Source organism: Agelaius phoeniceus, chromosome 13 (assembly GCF_051311805.1).
Source record: "Agelaius phoeniceus isolate bAgePho1 chromosome 13, bAgePho1.hap1, whole genome shotgun sequence".
Classification (NCBI taxonomy): Eukaryota; Metazoa; Chordata; class Aves; order Passeriformes; family Icteridae; genus Agelaius; species Agelaius phoeniceus.
The window spans coordinates 14,788,996-14,808,295 of record NC_135277.1 but is presented as its reverse complement, the minus strand read 5'-3'; the positions used below and the strand labels follow the sequence as shown (position 1 = coordinate 14,808,295).

General features: G+C 40.0%; 1 protein-coding gene across 9 annotated transcripts in view; it reads right to left on the bottom strand.

Annotated features, from left to right (window-relative positions):
• The window catches only part of TJP1 (tight junction protein 1), a 160,505-nt gene extending 143,376 nt beyond the window's left edge, over window positions 1-17,129 (bottom strand). For 2 of the 9 annotated variants that reach the window (XM_077185784.1, XM_077185788.1), the window contains exons 1-2: window positions 16,394-16,629; window positions 7,322-7,454 (exon numbers count right to left, since the gene is read on the bottom strand). In XM_077185784.1, the coding sequence (XP_077041899.1) occupies window positions 7,322-7,454; window positions 16,394-16,560 (300 nt within the window). In that variant the 5' untranslated portion in view covers window positions 16,561-16,629. Of the gene's footprint in view, window positions 1-7,321; window positions 7,455-16,393; window positions 16,636-16,977; window positions 17,067-17,090 lie in introns of those variants that run through there. The other 7 variants (XM_077185781.1, XM_077185782.1, XM_077185780.1 and 4 more) reach the window with 7 other exon arrangements.
• Between the last annotated feature and the right edge of the window lie 2,171 nt (window positions 17,130-19,300).

Genomic DNA, 19,300 nt, shown 5'->3' with positions numbered 1-19,300 from the left:
GAAAATAGATTGAGCAATATAATCTTAACTTCTACTCCAGAAATAAATCTGGGAAGAATTTTTGGCATGAAAGATAAACGCACTTAGACTCAAAGCCAGTTTAGAGTCACTCACATAAAATTCTTACAGACAGAAACAATTATTTATTATCCAAGTATCTAATGCCTAACAAAACATTAAGGTATCTAATCTACAATAAGAAACCTTGATTTTTCAGAAAAAAAAAAGTTACTTTAGCATTGACCTAGAGAAGCTTACATTTATATCAGAGTTACTCTTTTCCCTGAGTCATCCCATCAATTTGCTTTAATACAACACTGATCATCGTGTGGCTCCATACAGAGTTCGGCTCAGAAATTGAGACATTCAGAGGAGCTCAGAAGTATCTGAAAAGCAGAGATAGTGGTCATTCTAAATCACCTCTGTGCTCCCCTCCATATCTGGGCTAGCTGAAGGACAAACAGTTGGACCCTCATTGTGCTTGGGGCTGGCTGCAGCTCACTGGCAGGTGGGCACTGATACTGAGACTAAATGACAATAGCATCCCACACCACCACACAAAGAGGAGCTGATATTATGTAACCTAAAGACAAAATACACCATGGCCTACATATCTTTTGACATTTTAAGAGATGATGGACCTGACAAGTCACAATCATCCGCCAAGTATAATGGTGGTGGAGTAATCAAGCAGGTATTACCCTAACAAATGCCAAAGAGTATTTCAGTACAGCTCCATCTGCCCAAATTCACAGTGCCATTCTGAGAGGAAATAAAAATAACCCAAAACGTGCACTCAGAAATATATTTCTAATTTAAATTAAATGTAAACACAGTCATCAGTTACCATCCTTGGTAGACTTAAACTGGAACACTGAATTTGTTGAGAAACGTAAATCAATCAGTCTGAATCAATTCAGAAACACAAATCAAGGTCAATCACAATTCAGAATTTAGCAAATTAAATTACTTGTTCATTTATGGTTAACTTCCTTAGGTTAATCTTAAGGCTGTATAAGCTTCACCTAGTATTATGCTTGAGACTTAATAATTTGCCTTGACATTTAGAATAGCTCTTACATAAAACTTTGGATTTGTTTTTAAATAAAAAGCAAGATGACAGAATAAACAATGCTGAAAATATACTCTTTCCCAGAAGAATTGTAATCTTGGATCAAAAGCCTCCAGTTTTTTTCCCCTCTTTCCATCAGTATTATATTTCCACACTTGTTCAAATTAAACTCTTTCTCCTCTGTATTTAAAACTATTAACTATATATATTAAAACAAGTAATATGTATATTTCTAGGTTTTTCTATATACTTGACCAATAAAAATGCACATGTAAGACAAAGTATTTTCATTTCATTAACTGTAAAATGTGTAAACTGCTTAAATATTCCTTTTTTTTCATTATTTAGACTATCTTAGGTAAAATAAACAGGCTGAAACTGTATAAAGTCTGTACTGTGTTCATACACCATCAATAGATTAAATTATTATAATAAATGGGTTACAGTACAACAACAATATTGTGAAGCAAGGCTAAGCTACCAGAGAGGATTTACATCTCAGAAACAGCTGCATAACAACCACACTTCTCTGAACAGTAACAAATTAAGGGCATCCACAAGACTCCAGCTGTGCTAATGAGTTCTTCCTTCCACATCTACAGAGATGACCAAAATACCTGCAGGACTTTTTAAAGAACATGAGCCCTCTTATCTCTCCATCCTAAGAAATTGAGTCTGATACATACCATTTGTGATATTATTCATTTCTCATTTTATAAGTTTTACAGACACATATTCAAATTAAAATACTCAGCAGGAAAATCAAGATAAATGGCAATATAAAACCTGAAGAATTTTATTTTAAAAAAGAAAACAAAAATCAAATTACTGAACAATATCTACCACCTCAGAAGTCATTTGTAAGATGATTCAATGGGAAGATGAGTTTGCAATAGATGAAATTAAATAAAAAACTGCAATAAATCTCTGCTTCATTACAGACTAGACTGCCTTGCTCAGCAATATGTTCCATGACAAGTTAACCAATATAGTGCAGTATTATGTTTTGATCACTACATTTTTTCACTGGGGGAATGGGGCTACTCACAGCAACAGTTACCCAAAACACTGGTAAGGACATCACCAACAACAGATTCTAAGCCTGCTGTATGCTATAAAAATCTGCCAAGGAGACTGGGGAAGTGAAATAAGGATGTCATCACAAACATCCATTAAAGTTAATCACTAAAGCCTCTAAAGAGCCTTGAAACTTCATTAGAAATGATCAAGCAGGTGAAAGGGCAGCACCAGCACAGGCCACAGCCGCTGTGGGAGCTGCTCGCGGGGCTGGGCGCTCACGCACCTCCCTGCACACAGAACATGCCGGGCACACGCCCCCACAGAGCATGCGAGGTCAATCGCTCCATCCCGCTAATGAGAGCAGGCAAGCACACACAAACACCGAGCTTCTGCAGCTCCTCTGCAAGAAATTTTTCAAGGTATCACCCCCACCCCGTTCAACACTTACTACAGTGCACTAAAAATTACTGTTCTAGGTGAACATGTGTGCTCCCCATCTAAGGAAGGCAACAGCACATTAGCTACATCTCACTTTCTGATTATCTCTTCCTTTGTTGCCTCTTCCATTTTGTCAAGCATTCCACAGTGCTTTATTCAGACTGCTCTTTGTACTTAGCTGTCTTCCTTTTCTCCTCTTTTCGGTAATCTCCTACCCTACCGTGTTACTTTTGTGCCTAACATGCTGACATCAGGAACCTCCAAAGCATTAGTGCACAGCAATTCTAGCCAACATCACCTCACTGGCAGTATATGGCAAGAAGAGACAAAACAATGCACCTGAAAAAGGAATTACTGGAAAGGAATGAAAAAGTGAGGAAAAGAAACCGGCGTTGGTATAACATTTTGCAAAATTATTCCTTGGATTTCAACTCCAGTGCAAATGGAAGTACACTGGAGATTTTCTGCTTTCTCCAGCTGCAGGTGAACTGAACCTAGCTGTGTGCATGTTTAGTCAGAGCAGGCTAGCACCAGCTGCCCCCTGCACTGGACTTGCTCACATTGGAAATAACTGCAGTGCTCTGATTTCCAAGACAAGCTCCTTTGTCCAAAGGGCTGCTTTTAGCAGGAAAGGCTTAAATCTGTATTCCTTTAAAAATACACTTTTCAAGGTGCTGATCTCACTAATTTCTCAAGTCCAATGAAAGAGTTACAAAACTAACAAGTATCTTAGACATAAAATTAATTATATGAGCTCTTAATAAAAGCTTTCAAAGTCTCCCTTTTGGTCATACCCAGAAAACATCAGCACTGACTAAAAGGAAAAGACGGGAACAGTTTCTCTGCATCCTCAAATGGTAGGGGTGGTCAGTGTTTGTAGTGCTATGAGACCTGCACAAATTCTGTCACACAGGCAGCAACCAAACCACGAGATCCATTCAAACACCTCTGAGCTGTCACACAGCCTCCCAAGGCAGCTCCACACCAGAGAGGAGAACAACTCCCAGGGCTCTATCAAGCAGGGCAGTCCCAAAATGCACCTGCATCCCACCGTGACCTTCAGAAGCCCTAGCATCAGTGCAGCACTTGAACAGCTTCAGAGCCAGATGCAGCTAAAGAATCAAAGTTTAGCCACATCTTACCTATTATTAGAAATGGATTGTAAGGTCCTTGAGAGTAAACATTTCATGTTTGCACAATGCCTAGTACAACAAAAACCCTGTCAATGAATTGGGCTCAGAAGTGCAACTGCTGTCGGGGGTAGCTTGTACAAAGCCAGGGTTTGGTTCAGAGTAACAAAGGTTAAAATATGGAGGTAATGGAACATTAGTACAACAAGCTCAATCTACAAGGAAATAGGTAATCCACATATATCCCCAAGAGCTGATAATGCTTTTCTTTATCTTTTCTTCCTTTTTCCACCATGTAGACTAGGAGTTCTGCAACATTTCTGGGTTGAAAATAACCATTTGCCAATATTCAACATAAAATAGAGGCTTATTTTTTTACACATACCACTAAAACTGAGTTTTTCAAGGGTTAATATCTGGCAGAGCATAGTAGGGTGATACTCCTTTAAAGAAGAACTGAAGGGCAATAAAACAGATTTTACTTCGTTTGGGTGAGTAGGTGCTAATCCGAGTAAGTGGTACTGCTAATACATGGAGAGGATAAAGAAAAGAAAAAAAGGTGCAAGAAGTTGAAAATGGATACACATTTTAAGGGAGTTGCTGTGCTATCACTCTGTGGCTTAACATAATTTCATCACTTTATCTTCTCACTTGCTGCCTTAGCAAAATGGTAAAAGGAGGCATCACTTACAAACCCCAGTATCATCCACTTAAGACAGCAGAGGTATCACTAAGAAATAAAATTGAGATTTTGTCAGCAATCCTGCAGATTCTCACCACTTGTAATCAGGAAGAACTTATGCCTTCTGGAAGGATGTTGTGAGCTTAATACAGGTGAGGCAGCTATGGGATGTTAATGCAGGTATGCACCAGGTGGGAACTGTGTGCTTTGACAGTCTCACCCAAACCACAGAATGGCTTGGTTTGGAAAGGACCTTTAAGGTCACCTAGTTCTCACCCCCCACAGTGGGCAGGGATGCCATCCACTAGATCAGGTTGCCCAGAACCCCATCCAGCCTTGAGCAGGGACACCCATCCCTGAGGCTTGCAACAGCAGCAGGGCATCAGCCACTGAGGCTCCACAGGCAAGGAGCTCTCCTGCACTCTTGGGTAGATCACCCATACAAAGAGCCACAGGTGTAACCAAAAGCCATAAACAGCACAAACCTCGTATGTTACTAACTGCAGTAAACAACAGACTTGGCAGCATCACCTTGCCCAGACAGCCCTCTGAAGGCACCCATGGTAGTCCCTCCCTGCAGAAATTTTACACATGCAAAAGGCTCTTCACTGGCTATTCCCTCCCTTGCAAAGAATAAACCTATTTTTTAATGAGCCTCCCAGTTTAATGCAGCTCCCACAACTTGTCCCCAGCTTCAGGTGAAGTCACAGTCACGTAGTAAATACAGCATTTTCACGTATTGAATTTTTGTATGAGCATACTGCATTGAAATGCAGAACTTCCCCACTGGGGACACATCTATTCACTTCAAGAAAAGAAAGCATAAGTTATTTTTTATGTCTTTCTGCTGTTAGGATTTGTCATCAGTAAGAATTTGCTGAGGGAAACCTTTAAACAAAAGGTTTCCAAAAAAGATTAGTTTAGGATTTACGTTGACATTACTTATTTTAAAGTGAAATCCAGCAACATTCAGAATTATTAATGGATCTCATTCTCGTTAGATGATGAATGAAACCAACAGTTCACTGGATGCTGTCAGCATATAAGTTATCCACATATTTAAATACAAAACTTTTCAACTTCACTGTGCATAAAATGAATATACTGCATAATAAAATAGTTGTAAGGAGAACATTTTTAAAAGCTCCTTTGTGTTTTAATTTTTATTTTTAATTGTTTTCTGTCTGCCAGTGCCTGAGTGTTTTAACTAGATGAAGACCCTTAACATGAAAAATGTTCTGTTCTGAGAGCACTCTTGAAAGACTTAGGCATAGTAATTTATTCAATTACTTCTTTAGATCTATTTTTAATCACAATTTGAGAACAATAAAACCGCAATTATACAATATCAAGAAATATTTCAGTATGATTCTAAATCATGTAGCAGCAAGAAAATCCATATTTTTAACTCTGATTTGTGTGCTTAGTTATTTAAATCTGTGTCATCCTTTAACATGGGACCTCAGAAAAAGTGAACTTCCCTCACTGATCATAATTATCAATACTTAGCTATTAATGTATGAATTTACCCATGACACACTCTACACACTGTATGCCATAGATACAGACGTGCCCATTATTTTCTGTCTCAAATCTCTTTGCAAAGGTTCTATGGCATGCAAGAAATTCTTTTTACCGTTGGCTATAATCTCTTTTTCTTTGAAGGCCCCAAGAGTAGAGATAGATTTAGCTAAAACTCCTTAATAGGACCACACAGATGAAGACCCATATAGCAGAAGGAAATTTTGCTCCCTAGGGGAATTTGTAACCTTCAGCAGAGCAATGATTACAGCGGGATCGGTGCTGTGACAACAGTGAGCACAGAGACACCAAGGGCAGCTGGAATGAGCCAGCACAGCTCCCTCACCCTCCCAGCCAGGGCAGGGGGGACTGGCCAGACCCAGAACTATCTGGGCACCACACACTACATCCCAAATCCTTCCCAGGAACTTCATTACTTCCTTGAACAGCAAACAACAAGCTCTTTGTCCCAAAGATAGCGCTGTGAGACTTCGCAATTAGAAACAAAGCTGTCCTGAGGAAAAAAATACCAATTATGCTATTGGCACCATCTGTGAAAAACATCCCACTGAAAGACAACACACTCAAACCACTGTTATGCCTTCAAGACGTTTCCCCAAATCCCATCTGAATATTTTAGTGATATTGTTTCTAGCACCATGCAATGCCACACAATATCTTCACATCACTATTGATTTCTGCATTTTAAAGACAGCACATATTTTTTAGCTCTTTTATCCTCATATTTCATAACCAATTTATAATTCAACATATTCTTTGACATTGTTTAAATACTTAAAGAGTAAATTATTTTAGCTTATCAGGAAATAATTTGTTTTGACCAAATTCCCCCCAGTTAGTTGGGAGGTTGTCATGGTTCTTTACCATGATCACATTGAAGTTTTTGAAACTGTAACACAAACACATCTACCCCCTAAGCAAAGACTGCCTAATTGAAGTAACCTATCACCTGTGATGTCAGCTTTCAAGTCCTATAAGCATACACATCTTTTAGAAAAATCTATTTCCTTTTCTAGCACTATATTAGCCATATGCAATTAAATAGTTTTTTGCATTTAGTAAAAAGTCATGCTTGACTTTAAACACAATTTCCAAAATCTCAATATAAAAATAAAATTTGAAATAATACTTAGTTTTTAATATTTACTCCATTTGCAAGTCAATTTCTTAATCTTACAGAGGAAAAAAATTTAAAATTAGACATAGAAATTTCTGTCTCATGGTTGCTGAAGAACAAGAATGTAGTTGTAAATCAGCAATCATATAAGTGACATCACTGCTCATAATATCTGGCAGTGTAACAAGGCAATTAAAACATGAAGTACAATACCTTTGCTAATCTGACAAACAGGTAAACCCAATGCAAGAAGCAAACTGCTTCATTAATAAGATTCTCTTAACTTCATATAAGATAAATGTAAAAGATATAGTACTTACAGTGAATTCACAGAAATCAATGCTATCAAGACTTTTGCTTCTGTGTATTCTCCCTTTTATTCTTCTTAAAGAGGGCTTTCCCTGACTTACACTACAGGTAGCACCATTGGGATTTTCGGAAGATGGAGTTACCCTGCCAAACAAAGAGAGCCACATATCAGACAAAGAATACATTCTTTTATTTGCTTAAAGTAAAAAATGTACAAAGGAAAACACATCACCATTCTATACATACAAGAAATGTCATTCCAAGTGACAGTTTTCAATCACTAAGTGCCAAAATAAGACCACAAGTATGTAGAAGTCTAGCTCCTATCAAGACCACGCTGCCTGCAGATTTTGTCAAAAACATTCTGATCTTTTTTGTACAAAAGTGTGTAGAATCAGAAAAAAAGACACATTGTAGAAAAATATATTTTACTTCTGAAAATTTAAAATTTTTCTTTGTTTCTTCAGTAGAAACCCAAGTCCTGTGATACACATTGATGGCTGTCAGTTAAGTCACCAGGAGCCTGGCAGTATTTGGCTTTTGACCTTTTCCAGTTTGAGTGCTGATGGTGCTTCAGCTATTCTAGCAATGAGTAACAACCAACAATAATGACATTAATAGCATCTGTTAAAGTTATAGGGGTAATATATTAAGAAACTACACTTGACAAGGCCTTTCATCATATTGTCATCTACACATAGTCCTAAGGGGAGTCCATAACTAAAATATTTGGAGGAAGCAATCCATATTTCAGTGAGCTTGGTGGAAATCACTAATAAGCAGAACTAAGTTAACAATTAACTAAGTGTACTAGGATTTGTGCCGTTAATATTTTAAATACAAAATAGTCCCTAGTCAGACTGGCACTTAGGGGAAACTCCATTCCAGAAATACACTCACCAAGAATTATGTAAAAACCTGAAGTCTTCATGCCCAGATTTACGCTTATCTTATTTCTCAACTGCAGCCATAGAAGATTTCAAAAACCAGCTCTAACAAGAAGTAATATGTATTTTTTTGCGTTTCCATAGTCTTTGGACAGCAGTTCAGTATTTCTCCCAAAAACCATAAAGATTCCTCTCACAAAAAAAACACCTTAGGATGTTTTTTACGTTCTTTAACTTAGAATTAATGGCTTTTGTACGCACATAAATGTTTGTGCAAAAAAGAAAGAATGGTGGAGATGTGTTAAACATATGCATCACCAAAACAGGACATTGCATAGTGGGCCATATCAGCTCCTGAAATACCAAATTCCCAATACAAAATACAGTAACCACATGCTGAATACTCTTGTTTGATTAGCAAGACTTCCAGGTCTACACAATGTCATGGTCACGATAACATGGCCATGGGACAGCTAGGGAGAAGAAATTACAATATTCAAACTTGAAAATTAAAGCAAATCCTTTCAAATCTCTTATTCAGTTTATAAAGATAAAGTCCTTTTTTTTTTTTTTTTTTGTTGAATCACTGTAACTACCAAATCACTATTTTGTTTTCAGATTTTGGGTGTTTTTACACATGCACACAGACCCATATACAAACAGCTTGCTCTAAGTTCTCTTGATAACATAGAAATTTGGTTTAGATGGTTTTTCCCCTTGGGTTATTTTATTGCCAACTTTAAACTGCAAGTTTCTACCTGAAAACATTACTATGCTATCCATATATCTTAATTACAATATGAAACTCCTGCTGAGACTGCACTGGAATTTTTTGTCTAATCATACATGGATTGAATTCTGAGAACCATGCCTGCCTACTACAGTAACATATTTGTTCACACAGCAGAAACTTCAAGAACGCCACGGATTCCCTGCTAAAATGTCTTCAAGAATTACCAGAGAGATTTCCAAAGAAAGACAACTGCTCAGTCTCTGTCTTGTGGCACAGACAGTGACATTTACAATGGCAGCACATTGCTATTGTGTGACTGTCTCTTCTGTAACAGAGTGCCCCAAACATCTCTGCTCGAGTACCTAACTGAGCACACTCTGTGTCCATGGCAGATGCAGATGCTGGAGCCCTCAGAGAGATCAATTGTTCCCCTGCTGTCAGAGGCTCTGTTTATTCTCTCTACAGGGAATCTTTGAGGGCTGCCTACTCCATTACTTATAACTTGGGTTAATTAATCTTCAAATGCACCTCTGATGAATTAAATTCTTGGCACGTTAGACTTCCTCCTTATACTTAATAGAAAAGTTAAACAGCTGTAAGCTACACTGGGCTTTTCCTTATTTTGGATAACATTTCAAGCCATTTTTAGGGCCTTACCCACAAATGTGCATTTCTTTAGGCTGCAAGTCTTTTAATGTTTTCTGATACTGAAAAGCCTTTATTAAAAAAAAATTAAAAAAAGAAAACTACTTACATGGAAAAACCCAAACTAATACAAATAACAGGCTAATCAAAGTTACACAGTTTTAACAAAGAACCACACTAATGACATGTTTTAAAGGCCCTTCTGTTTAGGAGCTTCACTCTTTACAGCCACTTGAAAAAATGAACTTGCTGCCACTGGAATCCAGCTATCATTTCATTCTGCTGGAGAATAAATTATGGCTGTTACTTGTTAGCTTCTAAGATACAGGAAAGTCCTTTTAAAGTTACAAAGTATAATTATAGAGGAGTACCACAATTTATCTATTCCCTCCAATCCTTTACAAAATCATTAATTTCTGGATCTCTTTACAAGCAAATACAGTATTACTTAACCAACCAAAGAAAAATCCAATCAATACCATTGATATTGGGAATTGGGAAGCTTTGCACTGTATGTACACCAAAGGAAGGATCTGAGGCAAGATATCCATACTGACAGCATCACAGGGGTTTTGACTCTGGTTGAAGAGGAGACTTTGGGACAAGCACAAACCAATTAAATACCAGCTTCTCTGGGGCCTCCACTCCTGCCATAGCTCCAGCAAAGGGAAGCAGTAACAGACCTGGGACAGACTTGGATAATTTTACCCAGGCTTTGCAGAATGATGGATACAGCAATGAGACTCTCAAGAATCCATTTCCAGTAGCACTCATGTAGTATTGCACAGGAACTCTTTCAAATACTAGTGATTTCCACGGTGAGTACACCTCTAAAGTTCAGAATATAAAGTTCCAAAATAAACCCACGTGAGTGCAAAGCCATGAGAAAAGAACCAAAGTGTCTTAAGATTGACTCAAAATGAAATTATTAAAAACTCTGAAAAACATCTTTTTAAAATCCTTCTCTCTTTTGAATCATGTTTTATGTTCCCAAAGTGTTCACTGTAATCAGAGAAACAAACTTTATTCTTTTTAAGTGAATACTGAAACTATAATGCAACGTTCCATGGTTCTGGCATCTGAATCTTAAGTTTAAAAAAATACTTATTAACAAAATTTGCTGCATCTGATTGTCTCCTTTCAACTTTTATTTGAATCTTTGAATTAAGACAATATTAATAGCAAATTAAAAAGTGAACTGCTAAGTCACTGTAATACCTGCATCAGGAGTATAGAGGAATTATCACAGGCTAAAGGAGAAAAAATACGTAAGAGCCCTTTTAAAGTATCTGCAGGCCATCAACTACTTTAAAGCAAGTACTCTTGAACAAAAGCCTAGGAATGAAATGCTCAAGGAAGTCTAGGGCTTCAAAAAGTAGAATGTAGCATAAGGATCTTTGAAGGTAGTGAACAATTCCTGATACCTTGCTTCAAATTTGCTGTTTCTGTTCAAATAGTGCGTTTGATATTCTGGAAACATAACACCTTTTTAATTGAGCTCATCACAGGAATCCTAAATTAAGGCACCCAATTCATTAACTTTTGAAAATATTAGTCAAGTAAAATGGAACCATTTTGTATATCCCACCTGGAGACTGAGGCCCTTATTTATTATCCACAGTTCTTACAACGGTTTCATTGACCTTGACTTCTTCCTGATCATATATCACATTACATAACCATGACTCTAAATTATTTCTCTAGTTTGTAAAATAAGCAAAAAACCCCTAAACTTTCACTATCTGTATTCCACTGACAAGCACAGTAGCCTAACAAAATAATGTGCAACAGTGACTTCAAGGTGAAGTGTCATATCAAGGGCTAATGACTTAATACATATTATAAAATAATCAGATGGTCTGAGTATAATATGAGTTTATGAATACAAGTGATATTTATATTCTACTCACATACAATTACTATTTATAACCAATTTCAATATTACCTGATTTTTTGTAGTTAAATTATGTCTGAAATTACTACTGTCATCTTAATTTCTAGACAGACCAGTTACATTGAAAATTTTTCAAGAACTTCCTAAACTCTCTTCTTGTTCAGTGATTAGAATTCTGAAAGATTTTATAAAAGTCAGCATCAGAGTGTTTAAAAAACATGTCTTGAAATGAGACATTTTCTGTATTTGTTTTCCAGGTGCAGTATTAGTGCTGGAGTTAATGCAGAGTGGACAAGGTTTTGACAACTACGCAGCCTCAACAAGACTTCTGTTGGTGACATAATTATTGCACTTTTCACACACTGCAAGTTGCCTGCCTATCCTATAAAGAAAGCATTTCAGCTCTTTTAGCAACATCCAAGGCAAACTTCTCAGAAACTTCTGCCTCTGGTAGCTACACAGATCTCAGCTGGGAGATGTATAAAATTCCCATAATTATTATACTTCCCATTAGAAGCCAAGCTTCCTCAGCACCACCAAAAGTGAGGACACAGGCTGGGCTCAGCTCAGTGTGATCACTGGCTTCTGTCTCAAACACAAGGCTGGAAAAGCTGACATTTACTCCCACTGACCAGACTGAAAATCCTAACAATTACAGTTACTCAATATTAATATTTGTTTGAGAAAATAAAAGGCAAGTTTGAAACAATGCTAGAGACACTGAGCGCTCAGCTGCAGTGTTGAACTCTTGTGCACCTCTGCAAGTATGTTGATTTTAAGGATGGATCCTTATCCATGCCTCACTCAGGAAAAAATAAGTATTAATTAACTTGCAACATAAATAAAGCTTTAAAATGAGCTAAAATAAAGTTTTTATCCTCATTTCAAACAATATTAACTGCAACTAGTAATCAAGAATGGAAAATATCCATTCTGAAGATCTGTACTTTTCCATAGAGCTCTGTAGAGACACCAAGAAGATCAATCTTTGATGTTTCTTTCTCCTACATTAAGGTGACATTTTCCATTATTTAATTATACTAAATATGATGCTTCTTGGAACATAAACAAACAATGACACTTTTCTCCCTAGGGATGGTCCTAATGATAAAACAGACATTCTTCATTATAAGCCTGGGCTTCTACAACCGAGACCCAGCTTAAAAACAAAGACTGAGACAAGAAAGCATTCAGTGCTTAATTCCAGACATGCTGGTTACTCCTCACTGATTTCAAATAAGTTTACTCCTATGCTTGAAAATAAATGTGCCTGTGCAGTATCTTCCAAGAAGCAGCTATCATTTAACATCCAGGCTTCTATATCACACATTCTTTTAACAATAGCACCAAACAGGGGAACTGGATCCTGTCAAAATTCAAATTCTGTAGTGCACTGCATCTACATTCTTTTCTGTAACCTAGATTGCCTCAGACAACTACCAATCATTCTTAAAAGAATGTAAATATGGAATAGTCTCACTCATTTCCATAATCTCCCCAATGAAAACCTATCACTAACTGAGCTTTTTGCCTTTTTCACAATGCTGCACTCCCCTGCACCAAGGGGAGCAGCAGGGGAGTTCACCAAACCCAGGAACTCTTTCAGAGTCAAGGCAAATGCTGGAAGAAAGGGAAGGGAATATTAGTGACAGAACTATTAGAATGGATAGAATTTCCTGTTGGGGCTTTTGTTGTTGTTTTTTCTTTTTCACTTGTTTATTTATTTGCCCGCTATCTCCTCCTTGCAGCAGAAAACCGCAATCATCAGTTTGACAAGAAATTATGTTCTACCTGTGTAACTCCCCTTAATAATGTGATTTGGCATTTCTCTACTGTAAAAGGACTCAGGTTGCACATCTTGGGATTTCAGAAAATATTGATAAAAATTTACTATTTTTAATCTGCAAACTTCCAGTTCAGCTGTCAGTTTCTTCTTGGCCACCTTTGCAGATGTTAGTCCCTGCTGCACTCTACCTGTACTAGCAGGGTTATGATGGTGGGTTTTGTATCCAAATGCTGTCCCTTCAGCAAGAGGATTAAAAACATCCTACTCATCTCGTTTAGGCTCCTACATATTAGATTACAACACTGCACACACACAGGAAAGGGTCTGAATCAGCAGTTCAGGACTCCAGCAGCTTCCTCCAGCACTGAGTCCAGAACTACTGCCCCAAGTAAACCTCATCATAGAATTACAAACTCCATACAAAGCAGGTTTCTGTCTCCTCCATCTCCCACTGCAAGCCTGTGGCATAGCTTCCTTCTCTCCAATTGCCTGGTTTATTCTTAGCCACTTAATAACTATTTATTCTTAACCCATGGTGAGACATTGGTATTTTCATTGTGAGACATTGGTATTTGTAGCTCTGCTTCCATGCATCACAGAATAGGACATACACTTTGGTGGGGGGGAAAGCAGGAGAAAATTGGAGTGACAGATGCTCCCTAAAGAAATAAAACATTGCTGTTACCTTTTTCATTTTCTTTCAGTAGGATTCCGGTGGATTATCTCCACAAACAAAAGGATGAGCATTTTAACCCTTTTTTATTAAATTATATCTTCGTTTCCACTTACAATATGGATTCACACATCAAAGAGCTTATAAATGTCATTGGTTAAAGAGAATTTTTTAAGTTTTTAAAAATAAGCAAATAAAAATAGATTTAAAAGCACCCCCTGACTATAGACGGACTTGATTTATGTGTTTTCTTCAGGTATTTTTGAGATTTCCAGTGATACAGTATTGGAATATGCTTTTGATTTATGTGTTGTGAATATACACAAATATTGCATTGATTTGAGTAACAACAACATATTTTCTCTTTAAGATTTTCTTAATGCATTATTTGATAAAGATTGTGCAGAAATAAGAAAAATTAGCATGACAAAGTACCTTTAAGAACTTTTCTAAGTGCACCAGAAAATAGTATTTCATCCATAAGCATAAAATCTATCCATAGAGATCATGCCTAATGCTATTAAAGTTCTTAAAGAAAATGAGAATATATATCATGTTACCTATTAATAAGAATATCCCAAAGACATACTTTTAAATGCTCAAGTAATTCACACATCTCCCTAAAATTAAAAAAAAAAAAAAGTTTGCCTTATTTTTCTTTAACATTTTTAGTCAATTAAATCTTCACACAGCATTGCATTGCAGCAACATGATGCCAAGTTGGAAATGTTATGAAATGCAATGCTTGTGGTATGTATTAGTGTGGAGCCACTAGAATATTTTGCTATACCTCAAAAAGCACAGGATCTCACCATGAAACAGGACAATATAGAGCTGATCTAACTCCAACTGGAGACAAAGTAGGAGTTTAATCAGGTCCTTTCAGATGTACTTTTAAAGCACACAAATACATATAGCTTTCCCTTAACATGCCAGCAAACAAAACACTTCCAAGAAGACATACAAAATATTAAAGAGAACCCTGTCATAATTACATTTTCCATAATTAAACTTCTCAAAAGATGTAAGACACAACTGCATTCACTGCTGCACACAGGCAGGAGTGGCATTTGAGGAGAATAAAAAAGGTATGGTACACTTTATGTAACTTACATAATCAGAATCAAACCACCAAATACATTGTTAAAACATCTGATTAAATGTAATAAAACTTATCTGCATGATAACATTTTTGTCTAAAACTTAATTTGATTTTTTTCTTTACAATCAGGATGAACAGAATCATCAAACTGTGTTCTATCTGCAAGGAATACCAAGATCTGGAATTCATGACAGAAAGCTTACTAGTTCTACAATATGTTTCTTCAATTGATACATTTTCCTGACACTGTCTCTACTGTGGGAAAAAGCAAAGTATTAAAAACCCAACATTCTACAATTCATGTAAGGGCCATTTTTGTTACCACTGCTGACACGAAAATATTTTTATTTGCAAACTATCTATGTTCAAATAAAATGACCTATCATGCCTTCTCTGATGCTTTACTTTGCTTCACTAGGGCCAGGTAAGTACAGTGAAAGAAAACTGTATGACCACTACCACCTTAATATTACTCCTGGCTCTTTTCAGATAAGAAATTCTCAGTGTACAAATTTGTGATTGACATCTTCCTCTCAGAAGATGTGACAATATTTCCCCCTCACGATTTGTCCTGATGATGACACAGGTCCCGCTGCTCCCATGGAGCTAACAGTGGGCTCTTGCCCGCCCACGAGTGCCTGGGTATTGCAGTGCCATACGCCTGCCGGTGCCCTACTCACCCACATTACACCACTATACTTTAATACATTTTTCATAACGCGTTGTTGATTCATCCAGAAAAAACAGTTCAGCACACAATCAGCAAGCACAAAAGGAGTGAGAATCAGTGAGGGGAAACGCAGGGTTTCAGGAAAAATGACCATATTTGAACAGCACTACCTCTGGCGCTCACTAATCTATTGGACCTGCGTCCCCTTGTTCCCATTTTCTCGGTACACCTGTCAGCAGCAGCAGGGGCAGGGAATTCGGACCCGGCTCCGCACAGCCCGGGGCGGGAGCACACTGCGCTACATCGGCGGCAACCCTCGGGCTGTCACGCAAGCGGAGCCCCCGCCGGAGCCGCTCCCGCGCCCTCAGCCCGCGCTGCCATTGCCGCTGTGCCGGTCCGGCAGCGCCGTGCCCGCGGGAGCGGAGCCTGCTCCAGCCGCGTCCTCCGCCGGGCCGGGCGCGGACAGCTCCGCCGGCACCGCCAACGCCTCCCGGCGTTTCCATGCGGCTGCCGACGAATCCGCCGGGAACTTTGTGCCCCGGCGATGCCGGCCAGGAGCCGCAGGCCGGGTCTGGGCACGGCGCCCCTCATGTCCGCGGGGACCCCCCGCCGCCGCGCCCGCCCGTCCCGCCGCGGCCCGCGCTCGGCCCGGCCCGGCCCGCAGTGCCCGCGGCCCCGTTTGTGCCTACTCACCACAGCTTCCTCTTTAAGGGCATCAGACTGCCCCTGTTGGAGGCGGTCACCCCTATGGCCATCTGCAAGACAGTCAGGTATTTCTGATACTTCATTTTGCCGTCGCCCCCCCTGTCCCTGCCTCGTCCCCGCCGCCGCCACCGACAGAGTCTCTCCAGCCGCTGCATGCAATCATCAAATTTTTATTTCCAGGCATCTGCCGTCCCTGCGTCGCGCTTCTTCCCCTCCTCCTCCTCCTCCTCCTCCTGCCGCGCTCCCTCTCTCTCTGCCCCCCCGGCTCACGCTCTCCTCCTCCTCCTGCCGCACTCCCTCTATCTCTGCCCCCAGCTGACGCTCTCCTCCTCCGCCTCCCGCCGCGCTCCCGCTATCCCCGCTCCAGCTGACGCTCTCCTCCGCCTCCCGCCGCGCTCTGCCCTCCCCCGGGCCCGCGCTCCTCTCCTCCTCCCGCTGTCGCACTCCTTTCCTCGCAGCCCCCCGCGCTTTTTCCCCCTGACCCACAGCCGCGCCTCCCTCTCTCCCGCCGCGCTCCCACCGCGCCGCGCTCCCCGGCCCCGACCAGGCCCCCTGCTTCGCCTTCTCCTCACCTGGGCTATCTCGGGGCGGCCGCCGCCCCCCCTCGCCCCCGGGGCGAGCAGGCCTTCCCCACCATCCCTGCCCGCCGCCGGGGCGCTCCCGCCCCGCTGCCCTCCCCGATTACCTGGGGTATCCCGCCCCCGCCCATGAGGCGCAGCCGCCGCGCTGCCCTCCCGCCATCAGAGGCGCGCCATGGCCGCAGCGCTGCCCGTGCTTCGCCGGCCTCGCCTCTAATCCCATTAGCGCCTAGAGGAGCCCCATGTTATTTTAATCGCCCTCCCGGCTCACGGTGTCGGTTGTGGGGTCGCAGTCACCGAGCGGCGGGGCAAACGCCTCACCGCCTGCGGGGCGGCCCCGTGAGGGGAAGGTCAGCAGGAGGGTGGGGTGAGGCGAGGCGAGGAAAGGTGCGGGTGAGCTGAGGGTGAGGCCGAGGGGGCAGCGCGTCCCGCCAAGTGTCCCTCAGCAAGGGCGGCTGGAAGGCACCTCCTGCCGCGGGACCACAGGAGCCACCCGAGCACCTGCACGGGCAGCCGCACCTAAAAACCCTGCTAAGGCCATAGCGAACAGGAAGGCAGCCCCTTTTAAATTGTTTTATTTCCATGTGAGGAAAACAACTGAAGTGTGTTTGAGAATCATCTGGTGATAAAGCCAGCCTAAAAGTGTTAAATGATTTTAGAGGGGTGCCCACCTTCTGGGCGCTTAAGCACAAATAGCTGAACACGTATCTGTGTCATGGCCTCAGGTGTGACAGGTATCTGTGTCATGGCTTTAATCTGTTCTGTGCCTTCCTCCTCAGGATCAGCACTACCTGCAGCACAACAGTGGTGTCTGAGGAGTGCATTTGGAAAAAGTTCTAACGCCTGGTACAGTACAATCAGAGACCCTCAGTGCAAACATCCCTGAAATGAGGGGTAGCACCTACCTGGACACATTGATCAATGGTGGTGGGAAACACTTTGGCCTGGGATACCCTGTTTAAGCATATAGATAAATATTTTGCAGAATGGAGATAAGAAAAATCCATGCTGAAGTAACAAATTTTCATTAAGTTGCAATAACGTGAATAGTATGAGTTGTAATCCTTACCCAGAGTTGAAGTCCTAAAGTGGCACTGTAAGCTAGGAAGAAATAATGTGAATAACATTGTCACTTGATGGCTCAAAGAAGAGCATTTCAGGGATTTTTTGTGTGTTGAATGTATAATATATACCTCAACACTGCAGTAGGCTGCATTCTGCCCAGGCCTATTCACTGCACAGGAAGCAGAGCAGATAAATGCAATACTTACAAGCACAACAGATTTTAATTAGAAACACAATAGTCACATTACTGTAGTTAATGAGTTAAATGGCCTTGTATTTTCAGCCAAGAAATCTGATGTGCACAAAAGTATCACAAATGCTTTAAAAAATTCAAATGGCAGTTTGATGTCCAGTGTGAACATGTCCAGCTCCAGCTCTCAAGATACTGTTAATGGGTACTTGGACTTTGAAGAGCTCAGGCATTAGAAGCAATGAGGGATAGCTAACTCGAAATGATTAGGAAGATTAAAGGGGTGGCATTAATTGTTGTACTTAAACAATGTTCTTAGTATATTAACTGGGAAGTATATATCTTATATACACAGTCTATCAAATTAGTTTGAAAACCTGTCGAGATCTTACTTTGCCTTAAAACCAAGAACCTGTTGCTTTCTCCTTCTTTGTATCTAGTCATCATTAGCTGGCTAAAAAACCTCTTGTTGCCCACACATAAGAGAGTAAGTGTGGGCTGGGTTTTGATCTCAACAACATGAACAGAATGATAGTGACATTGTAATTGAAGTTGTCAATTACATTTGTGCACTACTATTGAGAAAATAATATACACCTTAAAATGGTAGGAAGTGCTGACTAAAATAACGATGAGATTGTAATAGTTTAAATATTGAGTGTTGTTATTATTAAATATTTGAATGTAACATTTGCTAGTTATAAAAATTCATGTCATATAGAAATTCTTCCCAAAAAAATCTAGTCTTAATCTGGTTGTAGTGGTGAAAATTTTGTAGATCTTTGTAGAATCTAAGGATATGGGATGTTAAGTTTATTTGAAAGCTGATAAACCTGAAAGAAGCAGGTAAGCTGTCAGAGGTTTTTACTTTGTAAAAGAACTGCATATTAGAGGAGCTCAAAATCTTACTTTTTCATTTTCACATTGGCAAGTTTGGGACATATATTTGTTTTAAGTATTTGTCTACAAAAGAGTTAAGAAATGTGACAGCAGTACCTTACAGAAAGACTTAGAGTGGAGCTTGGGTATATATTCAAAACCTCTTTAGAAATCTCTGATGTG